Genomic DNA, 20742 nt, shown 5'->3' with positions numbered 1-20742 from the left:
CTCTCTCTCTCTCTCTCTCTCTCTCTCTCTCTCTCTCTCTCTCTCTCCCTGCAGTGCTCAATGATCTAATCAATGATCTAATCAGGGATCACACCTATCCATGTATTCTGTCTTTTTTTTTCCTTATAATTCTCTGTTAAGGTCTCATATATTCAGTTGGTTTAGCAGAGATATTTTATATTTATCATTATTACTGTTGCACTTACATCTAATTTTCTGTTTAAATGTTTATTGTTATCATAAACAAATATAATTAACTTTTGAACATTAATTGTTGCTATAAGATGGAAAACATAACTTCATCCTTTTTCTTTATCCTTTCAAGCTTTCTATATATTCACACATATATTTGATAACTTATTTTATTTTTTTCTTCCTTTTCTTATGTTGTTTGTTTGTCATACTCAAATCAATATTAATTGGAAAATTGGAACATCTGTTAGCCATTAAAGTCATAAGATTTTGGTGGTGAATGTAGAAAGTCCATTTGTCACCAGATGACACTTGTCAGAAGAACGAGAAAGAATGTTTTCTGTTTGTAGACTGTTGCAGTAATATTTTAAAACAACGGCACCTAATCTAGCTTTTTCTTAATCAGTCACCATCTTCCTGACTAGCCTAGGCCTGAGGCGAGAATATGTCACCATTTGGCTTAGGCTGCCAGCTCAGGCAGGCCAGAACACCAGCCCTGGCACCCACGAGATGCCAGTGTGGAAGGTGGCTCAGCCAATCTCCCACGCTGTCTCCACAAGGCTGGGCTGAGCCCAAACCATCCTACCATCCACACGGTACCCGGTATAAATAAGACTCTAATGGTTAAAGATTATCCAATAGCTTTATATATTTGGTGATGCTCAAATATCAAGATGCCCACATAATTGAAAGTGTTAACCAGTTAACTAACCTAGATATAAATTGTTACCCAGGACTGCTCTCGATATATGCATGGTTCTCAATTGCTTCTACCTCTCTGCCTTCAGCTCTTCCTCTTCCTTCTCCTCTTCCTCTCCTTACTCCTCCTCTTCCTCTCCTTACTCCTCCCACCTTATGTCCTCCCAACTTGTGGGGAAAATATGCTGCTACAAGACTATATCTAGGTTTGCTTTGTGTTTTTCACATTGAGTGCTATATTTTATTTGTGCCTTTATGATATTGACCTTTATCATCACATAATCTCCACATTTTAGTGGTAATGTAATGAGCTATAGTGAATGAGTTTTCAGAGCAAAATGCATCTTGTACTCACATGAGACCAGTGAGGTTGGTCTTTGGTTATGCAGTTTTCAGCATAATATTTGTCTTATTGTCAATGATAATTATGTGATAATTTATTTTCTTGGAATAACTTCAGTGTGGTTGCCATCACAGTTATGCTTTCCTTATAAACAAAAGGAACACTGTCATTTTTTGTTGTTGTTGTCCTTCTCAGTAAGAGTATGTACAATATAGCACCTACTTCTCAAATATTTGATATATTTTACCACAAGATGCTGAATTTTCTGAGTCAATTTTAATTTTAGATTTGAAATGCTTAAAAGTTGCAAGGCCATTCAAAGTTTCAATGTCTTTTTCAACAGACTTCATCTAGATTTTATTTCTCATGAGATCTTTACTTCTAAATTCATTAGCATAAACTTGCATCAAATTCTCTTGCATCTTTATAATATCTGTAATAGTGAGCCTTTAAAGCACCTTCACACATTATGCCCATCAATCTTAAGAGTTACTTTTAGCCTTCTATCACAACAATAGGAATTATTTCCCCCTGGATCAGCCTTCTGTGTTGCATTTCTTAAATTTTATTAATATTTAATCTTATTAATTTTTACTCATATTTCTAGTTTACATGCAGATTTTCATTTTTAAACTTGGGAAATAGCTTCTTGTTTTTTCAGTCTCTTTTTGTTTCATTGCACTTTTATCTAGAAACAAAATTATCAAAAATTTGAGTCAGGAGTAGGGAGAGACACCTATCATCAGAGTACTATGGGAAGAATTTAGAGAAATGAATACTGAGACAGCATGAATTCTATAGCATTAGCTTGTCTCTAAAGTTCCTGTGGGACTTCAATATTGAGTATATTTATTTTAATCCATCTAAATATTTCACTTCTTTTATAAAACTGCCTTAATTTTAAGTTTGATAGATTTACATTTAATAATTTCTATCTGTATGGCTCTCTCTGTTTTTATAAGCACTACTTTTAAGCATTCTCTGGATCCCAAAGCCACTTAAAATTTGAAGGCTTTGGCGGAGGCATTCCAAGATTCTCAGTCACTTTTTAAAGTATATTTGTAATTTATTTCTTGAGATTTCAAATGTGTATAATGTGTTTTGATTGTATTTGCATGCACCATTATTTGTTCTTACCACCCCTTCACTCTAACCTCACATCTTCCAAAAATGTTTATACATTCAATTTTTTTTTTGGTGCTTCCTTGAGTTTAATTAGGGTTGCTTGCACGACTTCTCTTGGGTAGTTATTTATTGAGGCATGGTCAACTTACTAGAGGCTGAAATAACTACTGAAAATAATTATTCATCCTCATCCAGAAATCATTATGTTACAAAGCTTTGTGCATGTCTCACACAGATAACCACAGATGCTGTGACTTTACAAGTGCAAAAGCATGTTATGTTAAAAAAAAAAACCAAAGCTTTTTACATCACTCTTCTGCATGCTCTGGATCTTATTTTTTTCTACTCCCTCTTCTCTATGATCTCTGAGTCTTAGAAGGGATTGTCTATTGATGGATGACTGCCCAAAAAATCGCTTCTGCACTTTGACCAGTTATGCATCTCTATGTTAACTATCACTCATTGAAAAATGAATCTTCTATAACAAAAACTAGGAGAAATCCTTATTTGTGTTTATAATCAAATTCTTAGAAGGCAATTTGGCACTATGTTCAGTTAATAATACAGCAGCTGTGGATTTCTGACTATATCCTTTGATTTCCACAGCTACAGGCTTTAGACCAGATATTTGGTACCAATCATGAATTCTGTCTTGAGAATTAAGTCCCAAATGGACTCAGAAAGCAGTTGGTTACCCACAACAATTATACCACTATTGCATCATCCTGATAGATAACCAACAGCAATAGCAATAACTTCTATTGCTTTGGAAATCTGTAAGACCTTCTGAACAACAATTCATAGAGCACTATCCCACTCTTAGCATTGAAATTTTTGCTTAATAATTTGTGGCTATGGGAGCCACCCAGCACTTTTAACTACAGTTTTAATTAATTTACAATTTTTTATATGGCTTTTCACATAACCTTAATTTTGGCTAACTCTTTTTCTCTACCTCACCTCTCTCTCTGTCACTATTTTGGCTTATACTTTTCCAGTGTCCATATTCTTTCCCTCTAGTTTCATATTCCAAGTTCTTTCTACCACCCTCCCCACTTCAAGAATTCTAATGTCATGTTTTACAATTGTTTCTTCCTTAGGAAAAAAATGAATCACAAACACTAAGTTCCTTTTCAATATTATCATCTTATTCAGAAGTTTATTGTCCTAATTTTTCTACTATTCTTTAGCTCTACAAATTTTTTCTATGCTAATTATTTTGTTTTCTATCAATGGAAGATGTAATAGATAGTCTTATTTGCTTTTGTCAGAGCATTTTTATCACTGCAACAGGAAGAGAAACTAATTCAGCAATTGGTACTAAGAAGTGAGGCCATTGCTGTGATAAATCCAACAAACCATGTAGTTCTTAGGCTTTTTGAATGGTTTCACAGCAGGAATATAGAAATGTTTAAAATTTTGAGTTAGAAAGTCCCCAGAACAATGGAAACAGAGCTTAATAGGCGAGTTCAGTGGAAACTTAACTTAGAAGACAATAATACTGAGAGAAACAGAGACAGTAGGGCTTGGTAAGGCAACAGTGGTTTCATTAGGAAGTGGGATATAGCCCTTCATGTGATATTTAACCAGGAATTTTGCTTCGTTCTAGGATCTGAAAATATAAGGCAAATATAAATTAAAGACTTAATGTGTTTGGTAGAGGTAGAGAATGTGGACAATTTTACAGTATTATACAGGGAGAGTGCAACAACAAAGCAGCCATAATTGTTAAAGACATTAGCAATATTACAGGGAAACAGCTCTCAGGAACAACAGGATACTTGTGTTCAAGGCAAGACATCACTCATCAGAGAATACAGCTTAGCTTTTACTCCTCAAAGTCAATTGCCTAGGATAGTGTTTCCCCAGGGTCAGCACACAGGAAATGATGCAAGTGTGGTCCAAGGGGGACAGGCTCCAACAACACACCATCAGAACTCCTGGTAGATGCCGTATGGATCGTGCTCTCAGTTTTATAGACTTGAGAAATGCAAAGCTAAGGGGTGTCATTAAATTTTGTAAACAATTTCAGAGAGCAGCTGATACCAAGAAATCAGTATGTGGCAGGGGCATAATCTCTGCCAGAATCTCACAAGTGACACTGTGAAGTTTGGTTGAAACAAACTTCAAGATATTGGAGATGCTTGGATTATAGAATGTCCATCATGGATGGCTGTGGGCATGTAATGGAGCTAGCCCATGAAAATTTTTGGTATGTTGCAGATTGTCACACTGGGGGCCTAAAGCCATCTAAGCCCTTTGGAACACTTCCAATTTAACTTTGGTCTCAGATGCCAGATATGGAGTGACAGAATTTGATGTTTTCACTGGTGGATTTTGGTCTTGATTTTGTCTGATCATTCATTGATAGTCGCTGATTCTTCTGTTTCGGAATAGGAATGTTTACTCTAGACATTGTGTTTAGAGCATATGTAACTATGTAACTTTTAATTCTGTAGATATTCACAGTTAAAAGATTTGAAACATTCAACCTATCAAAATAATTAAAGACTGTGGTAGTTAAAGTTCAGCTTAATAATTTACATTATATCATGGTCATAAGCCAACCAAAATAAGAGGTGGAAGGTTATGACAAAAAAGTGTTGTTTTGGTGTGTCAGTTTGACAATGGGTAGAGTTGGATGGTTACTATTAATTGGCAACTTTACAGAATCTATCATCACTTGCAAGATAGTAGGGGCTTATCTATACTGCATTAAAAGTGTTGGGAAGACTCTCTTACTGTGGTTTGTCTCATTCCCTGGCTGAAAGCAGCAGCATGTGTTCATCACTCTCTGCTTCTTGATTGTAGACACATTGATACCATCTCCTTCAATTTCCTACAACCTTGACATTCCATCATGATGAACTGTACCATTCAACCACAAACCACAATTTTTTTTCTAAATACAAAACTTGATATGTTTTTATTTTTCATAAAATACCTTCAAATAAAAATTATTATAAATGCTCCCAGGCTACCCAGCAAAAAACCTATTTAAGGGAGGAAACATTGACATTGATTATACTGACTTCATAGTTTTATAAAAATTAGCTGGAGAATGCATTGTAAGAAGAGAAAAAAAATTCCTAAGCAAAGAATTACTAATTAGTCACAGAAATGTACTTCTCAGAATTGCAAATACTGAATGCCTGTGGTAGTATGAATAAAAAAATGAGGCTCATAAAATCATATAGTTGAATGCTTAGTCATCAGGGAGTAGAACTCTCACTGAGAGGATTAGAAGGCTAAGAAGGCATGGCCTTGTTGGAAGAAGCATTTCATTGGAGGTGAGTTTCCAGGTTTCTTTTCTTTTTTTTTAAATAATTTATTTATTTTTCTCAAATCGTAATTCATTCACACACGGGTTATAAACACAGAAAGGCAGAATGTGGGGAAGGGGATGACACTGGAGTGTGGGTGTTCAGGGGGAATACAGGTATCTTTCAGAACCGACAAACCACAATTTTTGTCAGAATATTTTATCACAACAGTAGGCAAAGAGAGTGAGACTTGCAGGTTATTATGACACATGCAGTCCAACATTACCCAAACAGGAAGACAATATTTCTATTATTTTTATTATCTCATTTCTAAGTAAATATGTCAAAAATATTTGGATTATATAGAATATCTGAACTACTAAAGTTGCGAATTATATACCACAAAATAAGAAACTCAACAATTGATTTTCTATGGCTGAAAGGCTAAGGTCTTTATGGAGACAAACCTACAGTTAGCCTTTTCAGTCATACACATACTTCTCTACCTGCTTGTGTATCATTCAGACTTGGGCACATTTTACTGTTAGATTCCAATTATCTGTTTTGCTCAAAAATCTTCACGTGAATTTAAAACTGTAAATTCTTTAGCTTTCATTACATAGAAGCCAAGCAAAAATGCCTGTTGCTTTTAAGAAATATCTAAAATGCATCACAAATGTTATTGAGAAAATGTTTTACATATATGAAAAATTAGCCTGAACTGAAAGTTCAGAAAATAGCTGAAGGATGTGTTTATATAAATGTGTATATATTTAATATGCAGAAATATTACATATAGGAACTAATGGTCAGAGTTAAACTGCCAGGTATAAGTAATTAAATCTTGTTACTATACGCACATATTATAGAACTAACAGGAAAGAATATTGTTTATCTAATTTATTTGCACTGTGAATATAAGCCTAATTTTTTTGCATAGTCTATTAGTGTTTAATAATCCATATGTATTAAGTTGAGAGGGATAATACAACAGAATACCCAGACTCCATGATGTGAAGGGTTGAAGACAAAGATCAAGATGTAAACATATTTCATTTCTCCAGCAGCCTCTCTACTGCACTCTAGCTTCTTTCTGCCTGTGTCTGCTAAATACACACATCCTCAGTGTTTTGTCTCTCTCCCCAAAATGGCAGCCATGTTAGCATGATCTTTCATGACCTTGTTTTACCTTGATTCTTTGAAGACAGCTTATTTAAATTAGCATATTAAAAACTAATATTTTAACACATGAATTCTGTAAAGATAGAGTTCAACTGGTAACATAGCATAAACTCATTTACCAAGTACATAACCACATAATATACGACAGGGACTATTCCTATTTCAGAGACTATTAAAAAGAAAGAGAAAAAAACTATATAAATCAGATGTGAACAATTCTGGAATCATATACATAAAAGTAACATTATATAGACTAAGCAAGTTTTATTTATATATTTATTAATATTTATAACATAATACATATTAATAGTATAATATATATTATACTGTTTTGTATATATATACTATATATTATATATATAATACTATTTTGTATGTATATACAAAATTAAAGAAATAGAATTTGAGAGAGAGCTGGGTGAAAATAGAGGGGTAGAAGGAGAAATGAGAAAGAGAATTTTTTTTACTATATTTAAATTTCAAAAAAAATTTAAAAATTCTAAAAACAAAGATGTTTATATGCTATTACCTAAAACCATGTTAAATTACCGTTTTCTTCGAGGAAAGGGATTTGATAGTATGAAACTGTCGGAAATTATACTAGTCAAACACTGCTAAAAGATATTTCTAAAGAGGCATTTTTTAAAAAATAAAATCCTTAAAAATTTGTGATTAGAAAAATACTTAGAAATCAAAAGCAAAAGAATTCTACCCATAAATATTTTAAATTCAAATCTTTGGATAAGAAGTAAATGTAGCTCTTATTTATTTTTTTCATTCTTTGCTACTTTGTGGGTTCTTCATAGGTTCTTCTTCTAACTGTCTCATAACTGTATCTTCTGTGACACAACTCAGGTTCTCCTGCCTCAACTGTCACCAACTGTCTTCTCTTCTCACTTTGCTTACTGACCTTACACTTTTGTTCCCTGGACCCTACATGCTATTACCCATGAATTCTACTCTCAGCTCTCAGGCTCTGCTGGCTTTTTATATCTCTACTGTTCCCAAAATTTCAAGAGGAAACTAACACAGAAGGGCTTAGTGTCCTTTAATGGTCCAGGCACCCCAAATATTTTATGCTATAGATAATTTTGACAGCATGTTTTAGAGATTGATTCAAAATAAGATCAGATAAGTGAATAAGATTCTTCCATGTAATGTCTGATAAGCTTTGACAAAGATTACAGATTCTTCACAGAGTGATGAGAAGCTATTGGGAGGTTTGATCTGGGCACATCATGTGGGAGTTTTGATCTAAGCACATCATGACCTGACTTTCATGGCCTAGAGTCCCATGGTGGAGCACTGACAGGGGTCAGGATCTAGACAGGTTAAATATAGGTTCTATAGGCTGTTTGGTGGCAAAATCAAAAGCTGCTGGTTTATATTTGAATATGAGCATTGTAAATGGTGAGATAAAATAGTTTGCTGATATTGATTTGAAGGTAAAGGTGTCAGGATTTGTTACATATTGAGAGACTAAACTTTTAAGGTTTTGTTCTAAGAAATGGGATAAAAGTAATGTTCCAGTTCCTGGCATAATGTGAACTAGGTAGTTAGGGAGGTAATTTGGATTTTAAAACAAATGTTTAAATGTGTTGAATTTAAGATCCCCATTAGATTCTGGGTAGAAGGAAGGCATAGGCTTTTGTCAATAGTTCTCCATAGATAAAGGACCAGACTATAAGTTTGAATATGATCCATGTGACGTTTCATTTTCTATGAAGACATCAAGAAATGTCTATTCATTGTAAGTGGCCAAAGAAGGCATTTCATCTAAGCCTGCCTTAATAAACCAATGAGTTTGTTGAGTGTATTTATAGGAGCATGATGTTCAGATTATTTGTAGAAGCATAATATCGATGCCTCAATAGTTATTGACAAGTCTCACCCCAAAGTGTGTAAGTAAGGTCCAAAAGCTGCACCACTAAAGATGCTATGCTTCTAGTCAATGTTATCCTTCCTATATTCTCTACCAACTCCCAAAGATCTTGTGCAGCTTATGAGAAGAATTATTAGTGGATGGAATCTCAGGGGATAATCTAGTTATCCCTGCAATTCTACCTAAAAAAATATTAATCCTATTCTCATTGTCAAAGGATTTCTTAGCAATAAGTTATTTTGACTTCACTGTTGATTTAGTTAGGTCTCTAATTCTGTGATGAAGCACTATGGCCGATACATCCACGGCATAGTCCATCACTAAATCAATCCATAGCAGGAACTCAAACATGGCAGGAACCTGGAGGCAGGAGCTGATGCAGAGGTAATGGAGGCCTGCTGCTTATTGCCTTGCAATCCATTGCTTTCTCAGCCTACCTTCTTTCTAGAACCCAGGACCACCATCCTAGGTATGGTATCATCCACAATGGGCTGGACACTCAGCCATAAACCACTAGAAAATACTGTCCTATATTATGGACTATAGTTCCATCTTATAGAGCCATTTTCTCAATTGAGGTTCTCGCTTTTCTAATGATTCAAGCTTGTGTCAAGCTGACATAAAACAAGCCTAGACCCAACCCATGACCATTGGCCATGGGTGCCACAGCAGTTTACTTTATGCAAGCCCATGTTCATACCATGGCCAGAAATAATATTACTTCATCAAATGTACATAACCTTCAAAGTCTTGCTAGGGTTACATAGTATAAAAATGTAGACAGAATGTAAGCTTTATGAAGATTTCACACAAAGGCATACCTATCTATACATAATGAGAAGAATGATTTTCAACAATGTTGTGAGTGTCCAGTTAAGAGAGGGACAGGAAGAATCAAATGCAATAATACTGAAGTCAGTGGTAATATGTGTGATACAAAGATTTTCAGCAGCCTGCACTCCCAAAGAATTTAACAAAAGATCCAATATTTCATTTAAAATATGAAAATATATATTAAATATAGGTATAGCAGTATTAGTATTGTGTAACTGGTGAATAACCTGGCTCTTTGGAACAAAATATATATTCATGACTATACTAAGGAATTTAATTTTAGAATTACGTAATAAAGAATTATCACTTGATCATATTTTGTAGAATATTTATCATGCTTCTTTTTAACAAAGTCTCACATAATTCCAAAGAAGATCATCCAAAACAAAATATTAAAATCTCCATGGTTGTTAAGCGAAATGTTTTTTGTTGCCTGTAGTGATGCTGAACGTGTATGGCTTCAGTTTCTCAATAGAAGCGTATTGATGTTGTTGTCATCTCCCCTCTTTCCACAGGTGGAGAAGTCCCTTACACGACTCTGGCAACCCGAATGATGATGGGGGCTTGGTGGTTATTTGCTCTGATTGTCATCTCATCTTACACAGCAAACCTTGCCGCCTTCCTCACTATCACCCGCATTGAGAGCTCCATCCAGTAAGTAGACATAGACCCCAGTGGTCATCAAACCTGACAAATGCTGGGCATGCATGCCACAAGGAAAGCCCTCTGCACATAAATGTGCACTACCTGATAATAAATCCTCACTCTCCTTTTGATGAAAAAACTTCATTCTGTGATTCTTCAGAATATCAATCCCAAATAATTTATTTTTTAATATGTTGATTATAACGTAAATATTGGTTTCTGTATTTTTCTGGAAGGATAACACATCATCAAAAATTTAACCTTCACATAGAATAGCTTTTTCAGGGCAGGAGAAATTATTCAAAACCATGCTTAACTCCAGTTGCAGAGTTCTAATATGTTCTACTGGACCCTAACATCATTACACACACATGGTGTACAGACATGGATGGATGCATATGCATAAAGTAAAACTGGATAAATCTTTAAAAAGTATACTATGTCAGAGAAAAATTATGAAAAAACAAAGTACAAATAATTTTATGAAATAAAATGTCTTTTTTTATGAGTTTGTGCAATCACAGTAAATGGTTAAATCGTTAAATTTACTCACTGGGTGAGGGGGTAAGGAGAGAAGGGGATACTGGAAGATAAGAAGACAGAGGAGGAGAGAGAATTACAAGTAACAGATAAAAAAATTCCATCCTAGTGAGCACATTCTGCTTGTCTGCATTAATGCTCACTTGGCCAACCTAACTGCTTTTTCCCAGCATCAGTAACAATGATGGGAAATGATTTTTAACCATAACACACTCATCTACAGAAGTCTATGCTTCAGATCCTTAGGGCTTTCCCCATGATGCCTGTAAACCTGACACATTTTTTTGTCTTCATGGTTTCACACTACAGGAGCTGCAGCATCATTTCAGTTTTTGCCCTAAGTGGACGTAGTGTTCTACATCATGTATTAAGAAATCCCAAAGAAAACACAGTCTTATTTAACCCCAAACAAAATGATCTTAATTAAATGTCAACCTTCATGCTCAAAAGTGGTCAATTCAAAATGAAAGCAACTAGAAATGTAAAAGGATTTCCTAGAGTCAACTTTCCCTTAAAGAAAAACACAAAACTTCTTGCCTCTAAGAAATATGTAAATGAACTCTGTTAGTGATCATACAGCCATTATTGTCCCGCGCAACCTCCCGCCAGCAGGAAAGACGCGGCACACTCAGGATCCTTCTGCAGTATAAGCTTTAATGCATCTTGAGAGGGAGAGCATAAGCTTCACAAACGAGGAGGGACCCCAAGGGCCTAAAACCCTTCCCTTATATAGAAAGCTAAGCTCGCCTGGGACGTGGCAGTCTCTGATGGGCTCCTGTTGCCTCAGGCCACATGACGTGTTCCAACTGTCAGATTAATAAAGGCGGGAAAACCTTCCAGCGCATGCGCACAGACTTGTTAATGGCAATGATGTGATAAGGATAGCTTCCCACATCTGCCCCCTTTTTTATTTAAAAGTGATCCTAAGAAGAGGCCATAGAAAAGTGAAAGAGTTCAGGCCGGGCAGACACAAACCAATCAAAAGGAGAGAGGTCTAGATTTTCTCCTCCTCAATAAGTGAGGCAGGCCCGTGTCTCTACACTCACTTCGGGGTGCAATGGGAACTCGAGCCCTCCCGAGCTTAACGAGTGTGAGAACAACCATATCACAGTCCTCAAGGTGCAATGGGAACCCGAGCCCTTCTTGAGTCTGGATTTGGTTCCTGGGACAGATAGAGAGAAAGAATTAGGGAAGCCAAAATGCCCAACTCTTGTGCAATGGAGAAAAACTCCCAGAGGTGCCAGGGCCATTTGGCAGGGGGAGGAGATGGTATTACAGATTATGGCCTTGTCTTAACAGGTCTTTGGGGCAGTTGTTAATCATGGCTATCCAGTCCCTTAGTCCAGTGCTACAAGTGCCTGGGCAATCACCACCTTATCCTGTTGTCACTGTGACCTGAGCTTTTAAAGGAGCCGTAACACGAGCGCCAGCCCACAGCAGAGCAAGGCTCCGAAAAGACCCACCCCCAACCATTCTTTAAAATAAGAAAATATTGAAGAGATCCATGTAGACAGTCCTTCGGTCAGGGACAAATCAAGTCTGGTAGAATTCACTTCTATAATCGCAAAGCGTAACTTCCGAAGCGTCTCTTCAAACTCTACAGTCCAATTCTGTAATAAAAACTGAGATAAAGTTTTAGAAAAATTTGCTGCTTCCTCGTCTAACTCCGCCTCCTCTGTAGAATCTAATGACCCCTCACTGGAGTCCCCAGAGGAACTCTCTGCACTGTCGATAGTCAGTGCCTCTAGGTTGGGGTAAAGCGAGCTTTTCCCATTAGGGGGTATCTCTCCTTTTTTAGGAGGGTTCTTTTCTTCAGCTGAAAGGTGTTCCTTTTCCTTTTGTTTCGGTACCTTTTTCCTACGCGCGCCCATCCTCTCACTGCGTTCGGTTTCTGACATGCTATCCTGAACATCTTCTAGCGTAGCCTGTCCTTTCCTTATGGCTATCTTACAGTTTTCATCTTGTAGGCAGTTCTTAATAAGTTTCCAGATCGCAACTGTGCCGTTACTCAAATCGTTGTCATCGCGGTGCCTTTCTAAGTCCTTTCCCAGTTTATTCCAAGAGGGGAGAGCCAAAGACCCAGAGACGGCAAACCAGGGGGCAACGCGATCCACCTCTTTTATGAAGTTCCTCAAAGTCCTGTTAGCAATTTTAATATCCCGCTGTTTGAGTACGGCCTCCAAAGTAGTGATTACTGACTGTGATGAACCCATGACGGCCGCGGCTTATCTACGTCCGCCTTAGTACCGTCTCAAAAGTGAAAGTAACAGCGGCCCAGCCCGCGGCTTATCTACGTCCGACTAACGGCCGGGAGTCAAGAGGAACTTTGTCCCACCTTTATCTACAGGAGGGAGAAAGAGACAAGACCAGTGTCACTGGCTATTTACTTCAGACTACTTTGCTACTAACAATGGCCACCGCGAAGACAGAGCAAAACAAGCACCATGAAAATGACAGCCAAGCACAACCCGAATATTTCAGGAATAGACATACCTCTCCGAACTCACCCCTGCAGTTCTGAATCCTCCTCTATCGAGGGGTCCTCCAAGGTGCTGACGATGGCAAGGTCAAGTGTCCCGGGTTTCTGGCACCAGTTGTCCCGCGCAACCTCCCGCCAGCAGGAAAGACGCGGCACACTCAGGATCCTTCTGCAGTATAAGCTTTAATGCATCTTGAGAGGGAGAGCATAAGCTTCACAAACGAGGAGGGACCCCAAGGGCCTAAAACCCTTCCCTTATATAGAAAGCTAAGCTCGCCTGGGACGTGGCAGTCTCTGATGGGCTCCTGTTGCCTCAGGCCACATGACGTGTTCCAACTGTCAGATTAATAAAGGCGGGAAAACCTTCCAGCGCATGCGCACAGACTTGTTAATGGCAATGATGTGATAAGGATAGCTTCCCACACATTATAACATAATGCCAAGGCAGGAGTTTATTATTTATAAAGAAGTACATTGTTTTTCTTCAATCTACAATCTAAAGTTGAAGCCACTAAAAGTCAGCTAGCAATACTCACAGGCATTCAATTCCTTTATCCATTTATGAAAATGATACTTCTAATTACACTCATCAAACCATGCTCCTCGAATTGTTTTATAATTGTTGCCTTAGTACAGAGCCTTCATAGTCTCCAAATGTATACCACTTATAGCCAGCTCTATGGGTAATACAAACTATAAATGATGCTGAGCAAAATGTGGGAGATTGAATAATAATAATGAAAACTATTGTAATAGTCTAGAAAGAAAATTGATGAAATTAGTAACATCATAAAAATAATAACCATCATTTAATGATTAGTTATTAGATCCCAGGATCTGTGCTATTATATGCACATTCAGTCATTTAATCCTCATCACCACCTAAAAGCTATACTTTTCATGAAACATTTTACAAATGGAAAAACTAAAGAGGAGAAGCTAAGGAAGTTTCACCTTCACAAAGTAAGTGTCGGCATATAAAACACAGACCTTCAAGGTGCCTGGCCCCTGAGTCTCTCTTTCAGGGCATTGCAACAGTTCTCGTTTTCCACACTCAAACCTTCATGTGTCATCTGTGCTTAGAGAAGGAAATGTCAGCATTAAGGATAAAGACGTACCAGTTACTAAGAATTCAGGGAAAAGGATTTACTTTATAAAATGTTTTACAAATCCTCAATTGGTCTGAAGCAGTAGCAATAACGTTTGTGTGTAGCCATATTTATTAACATATATGTCAACATGAGTTAATTGTATCTATGATTGTTCTTTGCCAATCTGAGCAAGACATTTTGGTGTGTCCGAGCAAAGAAAAATTGAACATGTTAAAACACATATTGTGACAGCCTGATATCCATATGCATCATGTATTAATTCCTATAATTAGATTAGCTAACACGACTATTACTGCCCATGTTTATTAATTATCCCAAAAGGGTTCATTTTTTTAGATACTTTGTGCCTTTGGACAAGCATCTCCTTCCTATACCATTTGAAAGACCTTTTAGAACTGACCCTGTCTTTGCTTCCATGGATTTGACTTTGTAGTACAGTAATTGTGTTTATGTGACTGGCTCATTTCACTTAGCTTAGTGACATCTTGGTTGGTCAATGTGGTAGCAAATAGGAAGTGAAAAAATTGTTTTGTTTTGGTTTTTTTCAGAGCAAATTGGAGTCTTAACCTAATTAAAATGCTTTTTATATCATTTCTCCCTTCCCTTCTTCCCTCCTAACCCTCTCAGGTACTCCTTTGCTTGTGTGTGTGTGTGTGTGTGTGTGTGTGTGTGTGTTAATAAATATGTAAATATAACCCACTCTATCTGTATAAAGTTACTTGGTTATATGGTTTGTCTCATGAGCATTTGGTATTGAATAACCAACTGGTGTGCTCATTCCTAGAGAAGACTTTTTCCTGCTCTGAATTTTCAGGCCTCCACACACCTTGTCCATGTTAGCATGTCTACTGATGTCGTCTTTGTTCAGGCTTGTTTTTGTAGCTATATTGGTGGTATTTCATGAATATAAACTTTTAAAATGCTTAACTGAACTGGCACATTTAGATATGCTTAAACTTTGTATATTTAGTCTTTATATATTTTAAATAAATGAACATAAATGAATACTTATACTATATACAATAATAATCATTGTAGTAAAATTATTATGTATGACTCTTATTGAGGACTTATTATAATCCAGTTATTAATTATTTTTCAGATAGTATCTCATCTATCCCTCAAAGTACCTGTAAAAGGAATTATTATTATTTCCATTTTGTAATTGAAGAAACTGAATTTTAGAAGATAAGTGCTCAGGATCACCCAATTAGCACTGAAGTTGATTGCTTAACCTTTGTCAACCTATTACTACAAATCAAAAGTCCTGACACTACAGTTAGCTCCTTATCTAGTTCTAGTTCCCTAGTTTTCTTGACCTATTGCTTTGCTGAGGGTGCTAAGGTCGTGGTGAATGTGTGCATCTTTGCGGCTATTTTCTCTGAAGTTCCCATTACTGGTTTCTTTTTAGACTACTATAATGGTGGAAGTAGACACCACTTCCAAATTTGTATTCCCAGAAGGTTGCTTCAAAAGTAAAATTTAGTAGGAGAAAATGTAATTTTACATGATGTTTCCCTCAAGTGCAGTACTACACTCCAAAGTAACTGAGCATTCATTTCTTTTAAATTATTCCTTTCTGCTGCCAACAGCCATATGAAAACTCTTCAGTGGGTGTAATAAATTTCTACTTCTTCCTAATGTTATCACCAGAGTAATTTGGGAAAGAATCAAAATCAAATAAGTTAGAGCAGTCTGATTCTCTCCCCAAAGTTATAGAGAACTTCAGACTTCATGTCTTACCTTTGTTGGTAAACACAGATGCCTATAACACCATTTTGGTGCAAAGTTCCATCTGTAAGTAATCAGTTTCCTGAGACGTTCTGACTCTCATTTTCTCCTAGAGAATATACTTTCTACAGCTTTGTGTGGTGCCATCTTAAGCACTGGAATCCATAAAATTAGCTTCTCACTGAATTAAACAGTGAATGTTAACACTTCTCAATCAGCACAACTTTGCTATGCCATTGGCCAACATAGACTATGAATATCTTCATTCTCTTAAACCAGAGGCTCTTCTCCAGACAGAAATGGGAAGAGGGAAATAGAGTAATGCCACTGAGAGAAAAAAATACAGGTCCTTTTGGACAAATATTAGCAATAATCTAAAATGTGGGAAATGGATTTTCTTGTAAAAGATAACCATCTTAGCTTAGTTGTCCTATCCCTTCAATGACAGAGCATGGTAGATGGATGAGATGATTAGTTCAGATTCCAAGGGGGAAATGTTATGACCTTTTTGTTTTTAATTGTGGTTGTTGTTTGTTCATTTAGTTGAAATATGCAATGTGGGGTTGAAACTGTAGATGGCTTAATAGTTAAGAGTGCTTGTTTCTCTTACAGAGGAACCAGGTTCAATTCCCAGCACCACATTCTGGTTCACAACCATCTACAGCTCCAGTTCCAGGGACTCTGATACTTTTTCTGATATCCATGGCTACCAGACACACATATGCTACACACATATACAAAGACAAATCATTCACATGCATAAAATTTTTGAGAGTAGACTTCTTGATTTTCTGTTAATACTCAAGTGGAAATGGAAGTAGTGAAACTTAGTGGTGACTGTAGCTCAGTAGAAGATAACCAGGTTAACCTGACCCAGATCTTGGGTTCAGTCCCCAGTAACACATACAGAGACACACTTGACCAAATTGTACCACCATCATATATTTGCCTTTACTTTATTGTAGCTTCCAAAATCTATTTAGCATTTAACATCAAAGTAAGCAAAGCTACAGGAAGTCATAATTATTCAGCTCTACTCTTTGTAACTGTATAGTATGATTAATATAATAATTATAATAAGTGACCACACTTGATTAATTTTATTCTGTGTAACTGTAAGTAATCTTGGTCTCTACTCAAAGACATCTTATAATTTTACATTCAGTTGACTTTCAACAATCCTTGATGTTTAACCAAACAAAATATTGAGTTATTGATTCCCTTGAATCAAATTAATTGAGATAATAGTTCTTTACAGGCCATATAAAAAAACCTATATTATAAGAAGAGATTTTATCATGTCAATAATAAAAATTTTACATCCTCATATATGAATTTGTAAAGGGAAAATTTTACTTTGTAATGTTCTGAATGCCGTTTATCACATGTATGGACTTGTCCAGTTACCTCTACAATCAAAATAGATCTCTACTCAGTCCAAAGGTTTTCCTCATCTTACTCCTTTATTTGCCTAGTCACATCTTCCTTCCTCCTATCGACATCTAAGGAAACTCATGATGTATTTGCTCATATGTATTGTTTCTGTCACAAGTACCACTGCCAATTGTGTGGCTCACTTTTCAAGGGAATGTCACTAGGCCTTGTCATTTGATTCTCTAATCACCTTTAAAAGCCAAAAGATGTGTGAGGGGGTGCTTTAGTCAAGTCTTACTGCAATTGAAGCATAAATATAAATTAAAGGAATGAGTCACAAGATGGTTTCACTTTAGTGCTTGACTAACCAGTATCAAAGGAAGCTGCTGACAGTGACTGACAATAGCTCTGAGTCAGGTTGTTAGACAAGTATTTTTTTATAACTCATCTTGATTTTCACTTGTCATAATCAATATCTCAGAGAACATTTCTCCTATGTAGATTTCCCCATAGCCACAAACAGATTTAGTGTCTTTCTGTTTCAAATCACTTACAACTGTCTACCAGCATCACACTATGAACTCTATCTGGCCTTGTATTGGCATATTGCTCTATTGTTTTATCTTTTTAATTAAAATGCATTTCCTCAAGGGCTGCTTTTAATCACTGTTTTATCAATCTGGGAAGGACCTTATGTAGTACCTCATTAAATACTGAATACATAGTAATTACAAATAATATTCAGTCAATAAATACCCAGAAAAGGATTTCTTGAATTTAGCTTGAGACTGCAGAAGTCTACAAGGTACATATCAACCACATAAAACACAAAAGAAACATTAAAGTCATTCCTTCATGCTGTTATTTCACCTAAGAACAAAACCCTCAAATGATATACTCTCTTGCTTTACACAGAATCTCACCTACTCTCTCTTCAGTTGTTCCAAAGAAGCCGATTTCAGAGCTCTCAGTAGGGAATTGTACACTTTATTAGGAACAGCCACTGTCAGGATGGTTGGGGGAAGCTGGGCTTGATTCATTCGGCTTCTATGTTTCATCTCAGTGCAAAATTGTGGAGGCTTAGCTCCAGAACTTGCGGGCACTGCAGACACAGGAAGGCATTCATCTCCCAACTCTGTATTGTTCAGAGTTGAGATGGCTTAGTTATCTTGGCATGTAAGTACTACAGTGATGGATGCTTTATAAGCATGGAGCTATCTGGATGCCATAGACAGAATTTTATCTTCTAAAAAAGGAAGCAAAACCTGAGGACGTATGTGTTGGTCTTTCAAATGCATCCTTCACTGGGTACTTAATTAAATGCTGTCGTCCACTTTATTTGTCACTCCCAGGAGACCCAATGAGCTCTTGCAGCCCCTAACATGATAAATCTCAATCTCTCTCTCTCTCTCTCTCTCTCTCTCTCTCTCTCTCTCTCTCTCTCTGTCTCTCTCTCTCTGTCTCTCTCTGTCTCTCTCCCTCCCCCCTCATTCCCTCCCTCCTTCCTCCCCTCCCTCTCTCTCACTTACTTGTCTTCTTCTCCATATTCTACCCCTTCTCCCAGCTTTTAATTTCTCCACTAGAAAATTGTTAAATATTCAACATATGAATTTCTATCTTTTCTAATTTTCTTTCTAGTTTCCTTTCCTATGTGAAGTCTGATAAAATATCTCCTCCCACAAGTTTACACATGTATTACAAATCCCGTGCTTGGAAGTTTACCAAAACACCACTCTATAAATACATGGCATTGGTGTACAGGATGTAGTTTTGGGATAAATGATACGGGAAGAACAATGAGAAAAATCATCAAGGTTAGTAGGAATATAACTCAATTGTGGAGCACTGGCCTAGCATACAGTAGGTACTACACCTAGTCATGGGTTCAATAACTCGAAGAAAAAAGTCACAACCTAGAGTAGCTGATAGAAGACTATACTCTGAGACATGGCATTATGGAAATCAAGTCTGAATCATTGGAGTGGGCCATTTTGACAAAGGATCTGTATCTGTTCCTATGCTGGGGAGAACAACAGCCTCTTCACTCCTGCACACATTTCTTTGCTTTTATAATTCCTGTATGTACTATCCAGTTTCAGTTTAGAGAATCAATTTGGTCTATCTTCTTCCTATTTTTTGTTTGTTTGTTTTATTTTGTTTTTTATTGTTGGCTTTGCCAAAGAAAACAAGTTTGTTTGAAGTTGTGGATCTCCCTACCTCAGCCACAAGTTGTGGGAGGATTTTTTTTAAAGATAATCAGTCTTACTTGTTTTTCTTTCTCTTTTTAACTTAAATAGCTTTATTGATTCCCTATCTCTGTATTGTTTTCCCAGACTATTTATTTTCTCTCTTCTAATATTTACTCTTTCTCTAAAACTAATTACTAGACTATTTCTACTTATGTACTGTCTACTCCTGTATTTACTACATAGTATCTTAGTACACATCATACTATGTATGCTTCTTTACTTCTGAAAATTATGAAGTTGAAAAATATTTTTTAAAATTGATTATGAGGTGTATCTTCATGGTAGGCATATCAACATATTATAGTTGATTCTGGCCTTAATATTTATTTTGATAACAGAGTTGGAGTCAAGACCTGGTTCCCTAGGGACATGGACTGATGGTTCATCTATTAACTTAGATGATCAATGAAACAGTGAATAAAATATCTTGATCCTACCATATCCCATGTCTATCTGAATGTTATAAGTGCTTCCACTGAAATAAAACAAGTGTCTTTCATTTTTTTTAAAGTTGCAAACACCCTACCACAGACATATAAGTCTTGATGTAGAAACACAAGAAACATAGAAATACAGGCACCATAATTCTTTGGGGAATCACTACTTCTACTATAAGGAAGGTCACTGAGGATTAGTCATATGAAATCCAAAGAAATAAGCAAATGATCATAAGAATTTCAACAAAATTACTAAACACATGCATAAATCCAGAATACATGCAACTAAACACTAATAGCTGAGGTATGTAAAGAAGTCAAAATAGGCTATGAAATAAGAAATTAATAAAATATATAAATTCTGAAAACTTTAAACTGAAATCTTGGAAATGATGTCTCAATAAGTCTGTAAAGAACTCTATAGAAAGCCTCACCAGTTGACTAGGTTAAATAAAAACTGGAATATGAGGTCTTGAAGATAAGCTAGATTATTAAACATTCCAATAATAACAAAGATGAAACAATAAATTATCAGCTGAATATACAAGATCAATGGGACAACATTAAATGACAAAAGCAGCCACTAATTAGCATTAAAGAATAAGAAGAACATCAATCTAAAGGTACGGAAAATATGCTTAATAAAATCTTAAAG

At 36.3% G+C, this 20742-nt stretch overlaps 1 protein-coding gene across 1 annotated transcript in view; it reads left to right on the top strand.

Moving 5' to 3' along the window:
- Window positions 1-20742, top strand: part of Grid2 (glutamate ionotropic receptor delta type subunit 2) — a 1223762-nt gene that overhangs the window by 1093542 nt on the left and 109478 nt on the right. Inside the window, exon 12 of the mRNA XM_028782458.1 lies at window positions 10036-10174. Coding sequence (XP_028638291.1) covers window positions 10036-10174 — 139 coding nt within the window. The remainder of the gene's footprint in view (window positions 1-10035; window positions 10175-20742) is intronic.

Source organism: Grammomys surdaster, unplaced genomic scaffold (genome assembly GCF_004785775.1).
Source record: "Grammomys surdaster isolate TR1022 unplaced genomic scaffold, NIH_TR_1.0 752, whole genome shotgun sequence".
Lineage (NCBI taxonomy): Eukaryota > Metazoa > Chordata > Mammalia > Rodentia > Muridae > Grammomys > Grammomys surdaster.
The sequence above is the reverse complement of the archived record's forward strand: the minus strand, read 5'-3'. Positions and strand labels throughout refer to the sequence as shown.